Source organism: Macaca thibetana, chromosome 14 (genome assembly GCF_024542745.1).
Source record: "Macaca thibetana thibetana isolate TM-01 chromosome 14, ASM2454274v1, whole genome shotgun sequence".
NCBI classification, from domain to species: domain Eukaryota; kingdom Metazoa; phylum Chordata; class Mammalia; order Primates; family Cercopithecidae; genus Macaca; species Macaca thibetana.
In genome coordinates, this window is record NC_065591.1 from 119,972,882 (window position 1) to 119,988,562 (window position 15,681).

General features: G+C 44.0%; 1 protein-coding gene across 2 annotated transcripts in view; it reads right to left on the bottom strand.

The window, feature by feature from the left end:
* ETS1 (ETS proto-oncogene 1, transcription factor) overlaps nucleotides 1–15,681 on the bottom strand; it is a 127,936-nt gene that overhangs the window by 100,074 nt on the left and 12,181 nt on the right. For both annotated transcript variants that reach the window (XM_050759281.1, XM_050759282.1), the window contains exon 2: nucleotides 13,438–13,520. In XM_050759281.1, the coding sequence (XP_050615238.1) occupies nucleotides 13,438–13,506 (69 nt within the window). In that variant the 5' untranslated portion in view covers nucleotides 13,507–13,520. The remainder of the gene's footprint in view (nucleotides 1–13,437; nucleotides 13,521–15,681) is intronic.

Here is a 15,681-nt window from a genome sequence, read left to right on the forward strand (position 1 = left end):
CCTTTTTCAAAATTTAATGTCAAGTATCAGAGTTGTAGGAATAGGGTCTTGAGTAAGAAAATTTTGATTCTAAATGCTATGAAGAACTCTAAGTTACCCACATCTGTCTTCTTTTGGGACAGCATGCATGGTTTGCCAAAAACAAAAGATCCTTGTAAAGTGGTAGTAGGTAGTATGAGTTGGTTCTTGTAAGTAGGTAGACAGGTAGTTTGTTACAGGCCCTGCTAGGGTGGTGGGAACCTAAGAACTTGAATTCAGATTTAAAAGTTTGGGTTTTCTCTGCTAAAGAAAAGCCACTTGAAGGCAAGGTGTAATTGGCAAAGAGGGGCTGAAGAAAAGTGATCTGGGAACAATGTGCAGAGGACAGAGAGAAGGTAGATAATCAGTAAATTTGTAGGGTACAAAATAATGTGGGTCCACACCTGGGTGATAACAGGGTAGCCATATTGTAGGTCAACTCACAGCCTTTGAGTAACAACCATGCACAGAATCAGCTTGATTTGACATGGTTGGTTTTTTTCCTCGAGTCTCTCTTGCCCACAGCTGGGCTCTTGGTCAACACGTTTTTTATTTTATAAATGAAACCCTCTGTATATTTTTAAGGCATAGTTCCTCTGTAACTGTCCTCTGTGGAGCCACCAGATCCTATTTTTAAGAATGAGAAGGCAATAATGTACAAAACCTACCATTAACCACGAGAATCTTTACTAGGGGATGCTCCTGAGAAGCCTTTCATGGTCTTGTTATCTAGACACCTGCCTGTTTGTTAGACATTTCATGAACCGACTTAATAACTATTTCATAGAGTATGAAAATGATATTTTTACTCAAGAGAACCACATTACCAGTTCCAATTCATTATGAAACTGCCTCAGTTAAGGAGAAAAAAGCAGGTTATTAACAGGTCAGAAATCTGGGCAGCCCAGCCCCCACCTCATTGCTTGAAAAAGCCACCACACCAAACAGGTCCCTGCTTACCGGGCCTCTTCATTGGCATCTTCCTTTCTTGGCTGCAACTGTTGATGAGTCAACAAGATGCAAGCAACACTCCCCATCTCTGCCACAGGTTTGAGAAAACCATCTGACAGGTTCTCACTCACCCATCCCACAGGTGATTGCCCAAAGGACCTAACAAACATCACACACCTGTTCAGTGCCCCCTGGCACTCTGCACCAGAGATGGTCTCCTTTTTTTTTTCTTTTGAGACAGAGTGTCACTCTGTTGCCCAGGTTGGAGTGCGGTGGTGCGATCTTGGCTCACTGCAACCTTGATCCGCCTCCCGGGATCAAGTGATTCTCCTGCCTCAGCCTCCCAAGAACCTGGGATTACAGGCATGTGCCACCATGCCCAGCTAATTTTTGTATTTTTAGTAGAGTCGGGGTTTTATCCTGTTGGCAAGGCTGGTCTTCAATTCCTGACCTCAGGTAATCAGCCTGCCTCGGCCTCCCAAAGTTCTGGGATTACAGGCGTGAGCCACCCCGCCCGGCCGTGCTGGTCACTTTTAATCCTCACAACAATCTTGCAAGATTAGCATTTTCATCTTCATTTTACAGAAGAGCAAACTGAGGTTTTAAGAGGCCAAGTAAATTTCCCAAGGCCATGCAGCTAAAAGAATAATAGAGACGGAATTCTAACCCAAGTCTATTTGATTTCAGATTGTCTTTTCTGCTACATGCACAACATGCAGCTTGCATGGCTTAAGTACAAATTGCTCAAGAATGGTAGTTACTGTTCCATAATAGGTACTCAATGAATTATGGCAATGCTCACTAATGGACTAATATATTCGGTGCACCTAGTCTATGACAAGTATTATGTTAGATGCTAAGAATACAATATAAGCAACAAATAAACCATAGCCTTAGGAGCATACAGACAAGTAAACAGGAAATTACAGTGAGGGATGTGACAGAATTAAGTACCAATGTGTAGGGGGAGGGGAATAGCAGCAGGGAAGCCTTCCTGGAGGAAGCAGTATAAGGTAATAACTGTAAGATTGAGTAAGATTTGCCCTAAAACATTCAATGAAGGGCCATGTGAGCAAAAGAAGAGGAACATCGACAGGTAAAAAAGAACATCGACAGCTATGTAAGGAGGAATAAGAAAGATTCAGGGAGGTGTTATAGAGAGATAAAGACGGTATTGTTTGGAGGTGACAAGCATAAGGGAAAAGTATGCCCTTGGGCATTGAGGATGGTATCAGTCGAGGGTAAGGAGTAAAACTTCAAGCCGGAGGGCAGGGTAAGACCACAGTGTAGAGAACCATGCAGGCCAAACAGGAATCTGGCGTCAGGAGAGAGCCACTAGAGGCCGTGCTGGAGGCCTGGGACATGGTGAAGCAATGCCTTCAAGAAAGACCTATTTGATGGTGCTGAGTAGGACAGATGGGGCAGGGCAAGAAGGCGAGGAGGCTGACACAGGTCAGGAGCAGAGCCTTGCTGAGCCACATTGGGAAAAATCAGTAACACTCTTCCTGACTTTATTTAAAATTTTGATTTTTTTCATAATAATGTTTGCATTAATTCTGATTTTTAAAAGATATTACATTAAGATATTGCTCAACTTGACTACTGAGTTTGGGGGCACCCCATGTGGGTGCCTCACTCACCTCACTGTGGTCCAGTCCTGAAGAAAGAGGTGGGCCACGGGTGTTGAGGTGAAGAGGAAATAAGAAATATTGGATGTGTTTTAAAGGAAAAATCGACATGATTTTATGACTGACTGGTCATAGGAGATAAAGAGAGGAAAATCCAAGATGCTACTTAGATTGCTTATGTTTATGTAGTGAAAATGGTGAATCTAGGGGACATAAATAAGAAGAGTGGAAGACAATGTCGCCTTTGGTTGAGTTCAGATGGAGTGATGGCAACTTGGTGGAGGGTCCCTAAGGAGAATGCACGATGGGAGAAGACAGGAAAGAGTCAAGCTAGATCTAGCAGCAAAAAGGATGGAGTTAGAGCACAGCTCAAGGAAAATGGCAGTCAGGACAACAAGGGCAAGAATCGAAAGTGGATCTGTAAAGCTGCTCACAGTTAAGAGGAGAAACAAGGGGGGAAAAAGCACAAGGAAGTACTGGTTGAAGACGTAGGAGGAAAAACAAGCAAGAGTACAGGATCATGGAAGCCAAGAGCAGAGCTTTAAGCACCGGGGGTGGTGAACAAGAGGCCACTAAGAAAAGGGTGGTCTCGGCCGGACACGGTGGCTCACACCTATAATCCCAGCACTTTGGGAGGCCAACACGGGCGGATCACAAGGTCGGGAGTTCAAGACCAGCCTGGCCGACAAGGTGAAACCCCGTCTCTACTACAAGTACAAAATTAGCCGGGTGTGGTGGTGGATGCCTATAATCCCAGCTACTGGGGAGGCTGAAGCAGGAGAATCATTTGAACCCAGAAGGCAGAGGTTGCAGTGAGCCGAGATCGTGCCATTGCACTCCAGCCTGGGTGACAGTGCGAGACTCCATCTCAAAAAAGAGAAAAGAAAAGAAAAGGGTGGTCCCCAGGCAGCCATGGAGCAAGGGGTTCCCATGGGCATCTTAGGAAAACACACACCTCTTCTCTGCTCGTCACACCTTGTGCTGAGCCGTGGAGGAAACAGCATGGCTCTCCCTGTCCTCTTGGAAAGAGGCTACCAGAGGACACGAGCCCACAGCCTCAATGCTCCACCCATCTAATCCTGGGAATGAAATGAAGCCCCAGAAGTCTGGCAACTAGTTGGTCAGTGGACACACCTTGGTCCTGCTCTGCTCTGAGGTGAGCCAGCCCCACAGCTACCACCTGGGTCAACCACCACCACCATTCCTGCAAGGAAGCGCTCATTGGTTTGTGACTGTTCCCTAGCACCACTTCCCAATGCTTCAAAGTCAGGAACTTGGACCTTGCTAGCCCATTCCCTCCTCCACTGCCCATGGTCATCTCCCTGGAATTGCCTATTCACCTGTCCCCTCCAACCAGTCACATCTTAAAGCCATTCCTTTTGCTCATAGCTTTCCCCCTCTCCGCCCCCCAAAGTCCCCCAAAATTGAAAAAAAAAAAAAGGAGAATATTTTTACAACAGCAAATCATGAACACGAGGAGTCTGTGTCTGTGGAGTGGGTGATCTAGTCTTTCGGTCAGCTTCTGTCCGTAGCAGAACATCTTCAATGTCCACATGCGGTGAGTAACTCCCTCATTGCTCACCTTCGGTATGTGTTACTTGGAGCCTAAACTCCATAGGAGCAAATCTGTCTTTTCCTTGCTTGACTTCAGAATCCTAGGGCTTAGCCTTAGTACAGGGCCATAAACACGTAAGACACAATAGATATTTCTAGATGCTAGTGCTTTCTAAAAATGCTTTAAACTCAGAAGCAAGGCTGAGTCAACACTGGGTGGATGGGCACTGTGATTTGCACCATGGAGATAACTTTGTATTATTTTTCTAGGAATGTCAGAGATGCTCATGCACTTTAACAGAAAGACACAAGACTAGAAATCAAGCATCCTAGGGGTTCAAGTCCTGCTCTATATTTAAGGAGCTGTGTAACCTCCGGGCTGTTCCTTAACCTCTCTGAACCTTTGCTTCCTAAGGAGGTCGGCCTCCATGATCTCCAAGTTCCTCGACAACTCTGTGTCACTTTTGCTGATCCATCCACATTCTTTCTCCTGACCTTATGACAGACAACCTTCATTGGATAAACAGCCACACCACGGTGGGCAAGCCTGGAGAGCCTAAACTTATCAGAGTCATCATGTGGGTCTATGACATACAATGGGCCCTTGAAATGCAGGAAAGGCCTTACGTTGTTTGTCTTCATTCTCTCCCGAAGCCCCGCTCCAACAGTTTTGTCACCATCTGCCCACGTTTCAGTAGAGAACAGTGAAGCCCAGGAAGAATCTTGCTACTGAACAGTTGTAGGGGCTCTTACCTGCCAGGTGCTCAGGTAAAGTGTGTGCAATACCTAGGCCATTTCTCTGCTTGAACCCTTCCTCCTAGTTGCATGTAGTCACCCTTATGCGACTCCACACACTTCTGATAAAGTCTGGACTTCCTCATCCTCAAAAGACACTTTAGCACCTCCGTACCCTGCCAGCCCCTCTACGGATGGGCTGTTTGGCAATGGTGAGGAACAGTTTTGGTCAGAGCGTATTTGGCCTCAGAAGGACACGGGCAAGGGTGTGGTTTCTGGGCACATCGGTTCGGAGGGCACGTTTGTTCTGCTCTCTTGAGAGGCAAAAGGGAAGGAGGCAAACAGAACCACTCCCCAGCTCTCCGGAGTTTGCCGGTCAAGCCTGAGGGTGGTGAGGGGCTGCAGCCACCAGGAGAAGCAGGAACAGACAAAATAGGGAACTCTCAAAGGCAGTTTAATTTTAGACTCAAGGCCAGGAAATTCTTTTTCAAACAATAAGAGTAATGGGCTTGGGCCTTGGTGAAAGTGCAGGCCTGACACACTGCAGGTTTCTGCAGAAAAAAGTCTGAAGCCCAGAGGGTTGTAGAGAAGGGGATGTCTAATTATGCTCTTAATGCAAAGCTGTGCTGGCTTCCCTAGGGACCCCCTGGGGAAGCACACAAAGTCAGAGGTGGTGCAGCCAACACCAGCACTACATCTCATACCAGCCTGAGACCAGGACAGCATCCACTCACAGCCAACACTCACTGAAACAGGCTGAAGGACAGGGAGGGGGTGGGACTTGAGGCCACAGTCCTGGGGGCCTGCAGTTGACACTCTCTTGCTGAGAGGTTTTAGGTGAGAGGCATTTGGCAGCTTCTAGATCTGCAGGTTTCAGGTTGCCCCTCGCTTAGCATGAAGCCTTCAGACGCCCAGTGGTACCATGGGTGACAGCTTCAGGCATCTTGTGGTATGGAGATGGAGGCTGAGGCTGACTCAAAACCTTGTTACGGACACGGTTGGTAGAATTTGCCATGGCCAGAAGACTATCCAGTAATTTCAATTTGCTCAGCAATCTGCACAATGGAGTTTGGGTTTTTTTGTTTGTTTTTGTTTTCCTGGAATCAGGAAAAACTAAGTTTTCATAAACAAGGCATATAAATACATGAATGAAAACACGTTATAAGTTCTTACATATCACCAAATATCTAATTAATTAATTAATTATTTAAACGTGTTTGTAAAGAGTTGCTATGGATGTGTCCCCCAAATTTGTATGTTGAAGTGTAAAACACCAGTGTGGTAATAGTAACAGGCGGAGGCATTCTGAGGTGAGTAAGTTGTCGGGGCAAAGCACTCAAGGATGGACTAGGGCCCTTTAAAAGGACTTGAAGGAGTGGGTTTGGCTGCTTCGCACCCTTCCACCACTGAGGACACAGCGTTCATCCCCTCCAGAGGATGCAGCAAGAAGGTTCCATCTTGGAAGCTGAGACAGGACTCTCAGCAGACACAGAGCCTGCCAATGCCTTCGTCTTGAACGTTCCAGCATCCAGAACTGTGAGCAATACATTTCTATTCTTTTTGAATTACCCAATCTCAGGTATTTTGTTATAGCAGCACGAATGGACCAAGACAGGAGTGCTATAACAAAATACCAGAGGAAACTCCAGTAATTCATTTAACCTCTTAGGATCTTAATTTCCTGATATTGCAAGATGGTCTTTACATTGCGGTCTGACTCTGAAATTCTCTAGTTTGTGATGATTGAACCTAGTTTAGCTTAGAGAAGCCCCACATTCCAAGATGCTGGAAAAATATAGGTTATTTTCTTTTTTCCTTCAATTTCTATGACAACCACTAAGAGTTACGAGCATAAATAATTTTCCTAAACATTATGTGTCAGCAGTCTCATTCCCACTTAGTTTTTAAATTTCTTTTTGTGGATTCCCACTTCTCTAGTCCCAAATAATTTGCCCATTGCTCTCCAGGATTCCCAGAGAGAAGGAAAGGGTACCTGCACTAGGCTTCATGGCAGCAAGCACACTCACTGCACAAGAAGTGCAGGGACAGCACAGTGACCCTTCTGTGAACACATCCAGTGGCTGGAGTCTGGAGGCCTACGGGCTGGAAGTGAGTGTGCCAACAGCCAGAGCCCTGGGTAAGACGGGAACTGCATCCCAAGGAGGCCCAATTAAACTGCAATTACTCAAGATAAGAAAACCAGGTCTGTTTACACAATGGGGTTGTAAACCACCAGCCATGACAAGAGAACTTTGATCTGGTGGCAAGGGAGCTGTTTCTCATGCAGGGCAGTGATGAAACAAGGAGGTTTCCCAATGAGGATGTCTCCATCTTCACCCCAGTAGCCCCATCTTCTTCTGGCAACACCCTTGTATGGACAAGTGGAAATCCTCGCCCCTTCCCAGCCCCAGTATCCATCTAACACAATAAAAAAGTCCAGAACAGAAAGAGATGAGATAGTGACTAAAAGGAAAAGGGAATTGATGGAGGTCATCTTTGTGGAAGCGCTTGACACGCATGTTCTCACTGAACCGTCACAGTGACCTTCCACGTACCTTATACTATGCCTGTTTTACAGATGAAGACACTGAGGCTCAGAGGGAGTAAGTAATTTGCCCAAGATCAAATAGCTAAAGACCACCAGAGAGAATTTAATCCAGGCCTTTCTGATTCTAAAGTCCAAGTGCTTTCCACTAGAATTTGGCTGGGATCCATTCCACAGCTGCCTGGACCAGGAGGAAAGGCTCTATGTCATGTCTGGTGTCAAGGAGACCTTGTACGGTGGGTCGGCTTCTGCCTCACCAGAGGGCCTGACGGCAGAAATAGAGTTCTGTGTAACAGTCAACCAGTCGATCAATCAATTATAGAAGGAAGAAAGAAAATGTACAAAAGAGGAATTGCCCAAAAGTCTCTGTGACAGGGAGCTGTTCTGAGGGCCGTGGTGAATTTGGAGCTCTTTTTCTGCAATGCACTTAGCTAAGCCTCATGGCTCAGCAGGACTACCCTCAGCAGGACTACCCTCTATGCTGGCACCAACTAGAGATTCAGCTGACCCCCAGGTACCCAAGTCCCACTGGAACTGCACAGGAAGGATGGAGGCCAATGCCCAGAGCTGGCAATGACTGACAGCCTCCCCGGGATACCTCCCAAGGTGACATCCAGCATGAACTCAGGCTTATTTCCAGTGCGCTTTTCATTCAGTGCTCATATGTCTGCAATATCCTTGGTTTCATACTATTTTATTCTGTACAATGAAAGAAATTAAGTGTCTAATAAATGGGATCCCATTTATACAACTCTGAAGGCTTTCATGGCATAAATTCACAAGTCAAAAAACAGCCTTTTGTTGGACAGTTTCTGAACCCCTGTTTTCATTCAAAAAACATAGGGACCATGTTTTAAGAGAAACACATTTATCTAGGGAGAGCGACAGAGTGGCAAGTTTTTAATTTTTGCATTTTTGTTTTTGTTTTTTTTGAGACAGAGTCTCACTCTGTTGCTCAGGCTGGAGTGTAGTGGTGCGATCTCGGCTCACTGCAACCTCCGCCTCCTGGGTGCAAGTGATTCTCCTGTCTCAGCCTCCTGAGTAGCTGGAATTACAGGCGCCTTATACCACACCCAGCTAATTTTTTGTATTTTTAGTAGAGACGGGGTTTTATCATGTTGGCCAGGCTGGTTTAGAACTCCTGACCTCAGGTAATCCACCCATCTTGGCCTCCCAAAGTGCTGGGATTATAGGCGTGAACCACCGCGGCCAACCAAGAGTGGGGAGTTTTTAATAGTTACTTCACCCTCGAATTACCAGGGATGTCCCCTAAGCCCAGAGTCTTATCATAGGATATTCTGGCACTTGGGGATATGCAGTTAGCCTCTCAGGCATAGGTGCCTTCCCTGAGGCCAAGCACAGTGGGCCACTCCTGCCTGAGCATGTTGTTCAAAGTCAGTGGCTCTGGGAGGAGGTGAGTGGTCAGTTCCTTTCCTCTGTATAGTCCAAGGTGTTTCCTAAAGCCCGCATGGCCAAATGGGTCACTAATCCCCCAAGAACTCCTCCGCACATCCTCCCTGCCGGTGAGGCAGCCCAGGCTGGGCCATGTTCAGCCAAAACTTAGAGCAGCCCAGCCCGCTCATTACCGCCACTCTCAGCGGGGCCAGCACAGTGCTGTGAAGGGGAGAATGACGCATGAGAGGACAAAAGTACTGGGCTTGCAAGGGGCTTCCAGGCTCGCAGAGGGCTTGGGCTTGCAGAGGCAGCATAACAGGAAGGAGCGCTTCCTCCTCATGCATGAAAGGGTCCCTGACACAGCCCATAGAAGTACCTGGAAAGGTCATCCCTCCCACACAATGGCCAGACGACTTCCCAGAGTGTTGTTTCTCCACCTCCCCACTGTGACATCACCTCATTCACTACAGCCTCCCAAAGCGCTGACCTTACACACGGGAAAACGTTAGTCCTGCTTTTGAGAAACTGACCCTGAGGCAGAGAATGTGAATTCTGTGCAAAACCGTGATTACCTGAGGCCAGCATGGATTTTAACCATTGTGACTCCCGTGATTTCCAAGCATTCTTCCACAGCAAATGACCAGATAACGTGAATGTGACCTCTAATTTACAAGCAAGGACTGCCAGACTTAGTTATCTTTAGGCGCTAGAAAATAGTGACATCCTATATTAGAAGATATTGTTTATTGGCCAACTAATGCAGCCTGCTAAATAAGAGCCCCTCGGAGCAGGAACGCAGTCTCACTTTCTTTTGTTAGATTTCCCTTTCCAAGGCAATCATTTACTAGTAACCAAGACCTGCTTAGAGCAGTCCGTACACACAGTCCCATTCTGCTCTCAAGCTTGACCTGTGGCTACTCTAGACCAGGTTTCTCAACCTCAGCACCATCAGAATTTGGGGCTGGATAATTGTTTATCATAGGGGGCTGTCTTGTGTACTACTGGATGTTTACTTACATCCCTGGCTCCTACTCTCTGAGGCCAGGAGCACACCCTAAATTTTAACAAGGAGACAAGTCTCCAGGCATTGTCAAATATCCCTTTGTGGGGTAAAATCACCCCCTACTGAAAACCCCACTACTCTCATGGTTTTCTTTTCACTCTGAATTTACCATACATGGGACAGAGTTTCTTTTCTTTCTTTTTCTTTCTTTCTTTCTTTTTTTTTTTTTCTTTTGGTGTGTCAGACTAACTAAATCAGAGACTAGGGCACCAGGTAGGAGGACTTGGATTATTGGATTAAGCACTATGGGTTGAGCTCTAGACAGGGAGGCTCCAAAAGAACTGAGAAGACGCTGGTTGCCTGGGGCTCTGACTGTCTTATCTAGGAAAGTTAATGAAGCCGTGCTCACCCCTCCAGGGTATCTTAGTTTGCAACTGAATGTGAGGTTTGTTTGCTGATGTCTCTAGCGCCAGTGTCCTAAGGTTATATTTTGTAGACAATTTACAGATACTCTGTTTATTACAGCCCAGTCTAAAGTTAGAGGTTATGGTTTGAGTTGGTTTATTGAACTTGAGTTGATACTAATAAGTGTTATTTACTTCTTAATTTTTATTAGAGAAAGAGTATGTGAAAAAATTAAAGGGCTTCGTTGCCTGCTCTGGAAGGTGGCCTAAATCGTTTCAGGGACAGAGAAACTGAGGCCCAGAGAGAAGTTAGGACTGCAGGTGCAAGAAACAATAATCCAGCAGCTCTTTTGGGCAACCTTCTGCTTTCACTCAAGCAACTTCGAACTTTGTAGTGAAAAGGATCTCACACGTTAATGTTTTTCAGATATGGCTGTCATGGGTGGGCGTAAATGGATTATTTGGTTGGAAACCAATGGAAACCATTCAGAATTTATTTAAAATATCCAGGGTGTTCAATTGCAGGGAGGTGTCTTTAGTTGAAATTATGCACTTAGAGTTATTTGATTTGGGGTTTTTTTATTCCCCTACAATTTTGAGATACCCTGTCCAGGATAACATTATATTATATCTGCAACTTTTATACTTATAATAGGCTTTTTATTTCAGTATCTAAGTACATATTTGTGTGGTCTTTCTCTCTTTCTCTCTTTCTCTCTTTCTCTCTTTCTTTCTTTCTTTGACGGAGTGTCGCTCTGTCACCCAGGCTGGAGTGTGCAATGGCACAATTTCGGCTCACTGAAACCTCCACCTCCTGGGTTCAAGTGATTCTCATGCCTCAGCCTCCTGAGTAGCTGGGATTACAGGCATGTGCCACCACGCCCAGCTAATTTTTTTCTTTTCTTTTTTTGTATTTTTAGTAGAAACGGGATTTCATCATGTTGGCCAGGCTGGTCTCAAACTCCTGGCCTCAAGTGATCTGCCTGCCTCAGCCTCCCAAAGTGCCAGGATTACAGGTGTGAGCCACTGAGCCCAGCCATGGCATTTCATTCTTAGCCAAGATATTAATCTGTTTTAATTTGATTATAATACCTGTAAATAGAATTAACATGGACTGGCTTTTAAATCTTGTTTTTCAAGTCAATGGCACATTTTGCTCTGAAATCACAATATCCTTATTTATTTTAGCAAATCTCTACAATATTATCTTTAAGGAAATTTTAATGTCATTTGTGTTAACCTTAAATGATGACCTCTATGTGAGAAACAGGAGGAGGAGCCCTTCTCTGGCAACTTCTTCAGCCCTCTATATGATCTTAAGCTCCAAGTCCTTTGGCAATCGCTACTAAGCAAACTTGAGTAACTCCTTGCCTGGACTTGTCGTGTAGTGGAGTGTTGGGGAGGGGGCAGTTTAAACATATTTCTGACGTATACTATTGTCTAAAACCTTTTTCTGATTCTAATTTTTTGTCTTAGTAAATGGTGCTTACATGAACACAGAAGCCATTTTAAAAAGAAGACAAATGTGGTAAAAACAGCTACTGAAAAGAGATGCCTCAATCATCCTTAAAATGTGCCTTTTCCCTTGAACATAAAATAGCTACGGAGAGATTTTTTTTTTTTTTTTTTAATGCCAAAAAAACAACTTCAAACAATTCAGGTCTTTTAATATACAATTACAGTGAGAGGTCATAGTTAACTATGTGTCACAGTTAACTTTAACCAGTGTTAACTATACAGAATCTCTGGCAAGACAGAGTCAAAGACAAGTCAGAAATGAGTTCGTGTTTATTGGTGTTAATTCAGACCCATAAATGTACTTGGAAAAGTTAATAATAATAATAACAATATAATAAACTTTTTTGTGGCTGGGCTCAGTGCCTCACGCCTGTAATCCCAGCACTTTGGGAGGCCGAGGTAGGTGGATCACCTGAGGTCAGGAGTTTGAGACCAGCCTGGCCAACATGGTGAAACTCTGTCTCTACTAAAAATACAAAAAAGTAGCTGGGTGTGGTGACAGGCACCTGTAATCCCAGTCACTCGGGAGGCTGAGGCAGGAGAATTGCTTGAACCTGGGAGGCACAGGTTGCAGTGAGCAGAGATTGCACCACTGCACTCCAGCCTGGGCAACAGAGCAAGACTCCATCTCAAAGAAAGATCACTTGAGGTCAGGAGTTCGAGACCAGCCTGGTCAACATGGTGAAACCCCTTCTCTACCAAAAATACAAAAATTAGCCAGGCATGGTGGTGCAGGTCTGTAATCCCAGCTACTCGGGAGGCTAAGGCAGGAGAATCGCTTGAACCCAGAAGGTGGAGGTAGTAGTGAGCCAAGATTGTGCCACTGCACTCCAGCCTGGGTGATAGAGGACGACTCTGTCTCAAAAAAAAAGAAAAAGAAAGAAAAGAAAAAAGAAAAAGAAAAAAAATAAATAAAACAAACTTAGCTGTCTGTATTTTGCTATAAGTATATAAAAAAATTTCAACATTTATGATGGCTATCTTTGGATAAAAACATAACAGAATTTAGAAAGAAAAATTAATGACACAGTTGCTGATATTAGTTACTTTTAACATTGGAAGTGATCAGTGACAACATTATAAGATCCCTCACACAATACATTTTTGAGAAATTTGTCAAAGCATTTCCCTTGATCAGCATATAGCTTGGGCAAGGGTCTTCTCACCTGTGGACAATAAACTTTATCCAGTCCTATTTTAAAATTTCTTTGTCCCCTCTTATTCTAGGAGTTATGAAATTTTCCCATAAACTTATTGTCATATTCCATTTTCACTTTTAAAGTCTGTGATTAGAAAACTTGCATTATTGACTTTTTATGTCTGAGGTCAAAAATAAGTTAAATTATAATATGTATAGGAATAAGGTACATCAATATGTAAAACATCTTCATCAAATGAACTGTGCAGTGAAAATCAACTGGCTTTAAATGTTCATCATATTTGAGTCATTTCTCTCAAACTCAAACATACTAAAACTTCTTCAGCAAATTCATCAGTATTTGGTTTTCTTTTACATGCTGATAAAATCATAGATAATCTTACAATTGAGTAAGATTCAAAGCTGATTCAAACCCTGGAGTTCAGGTTTCTGGCTTCTCTGTCTACTGGCAGTCAGGATACAGGAAGTACGGGGAGGAGGGGAGAAGGTTGCGTGGGCAAAGGGGCGGGGAAGGGGCCACCACTCACCACCACTGCAGGACGAGCCGCTGAGTAAGGGACAGGGCTGCTCCCAGCAGAATCCACAAAGTAGCTCATCCTGCTCTCAGCACCTGTGTGAGAGAAGGCGTTCACTGAGCCTCTGGATGCTCACAGGTTTGTGGACTAGAATCCCCAAGGAGGACATGAACCTTAGAACTAAGAGTCTCCTTAGGAACCAACCAGTTCACTTCTTTGCGTGGCAGGGAAAACAATGGAAATTCAGAAAGATAAAGTGACTAACTCCTGGCACCGGTAAGAGCAGACCTCAGACAGAACCAGTCCCCTGGTTGCAAGGTAACGTGGATAACGGATCATGTCTGCACACTGCAGACAACAAGCAGCAAACCAGTGCACAAGAGGCACATTTTTGTAGGGTTTCTGGGCAGGAACAAGTTTTTGTGTGTCTCCCCGACCCACAGCCAGGCCTGGCACATAAGTAGACATACAATACATAGTTGGGGCATAAATTAATTGATAAAGGAATAAACAAAGAAAGGATTGGAGAAGGGAAGGATGGAAAAAGCTCTCCTGAAGAGGTATGTTACCCAGTACCCCAAGAAACAGATAAACAGAGAAACCCTGCAAAAGGGATTGAACATTATTCATCTTGAAAAAAGGAGGAGAGCTATTAAAATAACTCTTGTTGAGAGCTATTTTCTACATTGGAAGTCTGAGTGACTAGAATGCTTGAGCAATTTTCTGGCTGAAGGGATTTTCCAGCTAGCTACTGGTCATCGTTATATATCGAACATCTCTATTGACCTAAATACTTTCGAAAGTGCATTACACACTTTCATAAACGTTATACTATGCATTTAAAAAGTCATTCTTGAATAATCTCGAAGATTAAATTCCTAGGCATACCACTCAGAGGCCAAATTCTTATTGTTAGGAAGTGACGCTTTAACTTCACTGCTTTCCAGTTCGTATTTGTCTGCCTTTTCCTTAATTCTTAACATTTAAAGCAATTGATACATTTCAAGAAACATTGAGTACTAAGAAATGTCTTATGTTCAATTTGCAGTTTGGTTCACCATCTTGATCCCTTCTTTCATATGAAATATATTTAAATGTTTAAATGATATAGTTAAACAGGCTTGGCAACATAAAACTATACTGCCTAAGAGCTACAACCACAAAACTACTAATATCATATGGTTAAGGGATGTAAGCTACAAACCTCCTGAAGACATATCTTATCCTAGAACTACGCCTTGTGTTTTTAACTAAAACTTTGCCTTTTTCTTATGTCTTTTCTTCCAAATGCAGTCAAAATAACATTAATTTTTAAAAATTAACTAAGGGTCTGGATAGCTAGACTATGTTAATCAAGATTTTGTCCTTTAGTTTTTCAGGAAATTGATCTCTGCTACAGCAAAGCCAGGAAGAGCTCCTCAGTGGTGAAGCTGAATAGTAGGAAAAGGTCAAAATACCCTAGGCCGGGGACATTGTTAACATCTGCATCAGGGGTCACTATTCAGTGTTTGTTTCCAAGAACAGTGAGTACCTATGATGGGTCTGACTCTGTACTAGGCACTGAGCATGAAACTAAGAGTAAGATGCATGTCACATGGTTTAGGTCGGCCTGTCCTGACCATACACTGTGAGGATCATCTCACTGAGCTCCATGGCTCCTTTTCCACCAAAGCATTCCTCATTTTCACTCTTAGAATCAAGTTTTAAAGTCCTGATGAATCATCATCAAACCCTATATCCCACTTCAAAGTTTTTGATCTACTTTGAGATCTTTGGATGAGACATAAAAGTTAACAACATTGATTGTGTCATACTGACAATGGCTTAACCACAATCAAATTCCCTAGGGAAATGTTGATCATCCCTCCAGGGTCCTGCAGGGCAACTAATACCTTTTAGAAATTAGTACTTTTTGGAATTCCCCCCAGTGATGTGGGAATGCTGTTTCACGTAAACATTCATCCCTCTGATTTCCTCCAGAAAAAAAGCCCCAAGGATCTCCTGAGTCCTCACGGACCTCAGGAGATTACAGTAGTCTCCCCTTACCCAAATAGGATTTGTTCCAAAACCCTCCAGTGGAGACCTGAAACCTCAGATAGTACAGAACCCCATACATACTATGCGTTTTCCTATGCATACACACCTATGATAAAGTTTAACTTATACATTAGATGTAGTAAGGGATTAACAATAACTAGTACAGGAATAGAACAATTATAACAATACACCGTGATAAAAGTTATTGAATGTGGTTTC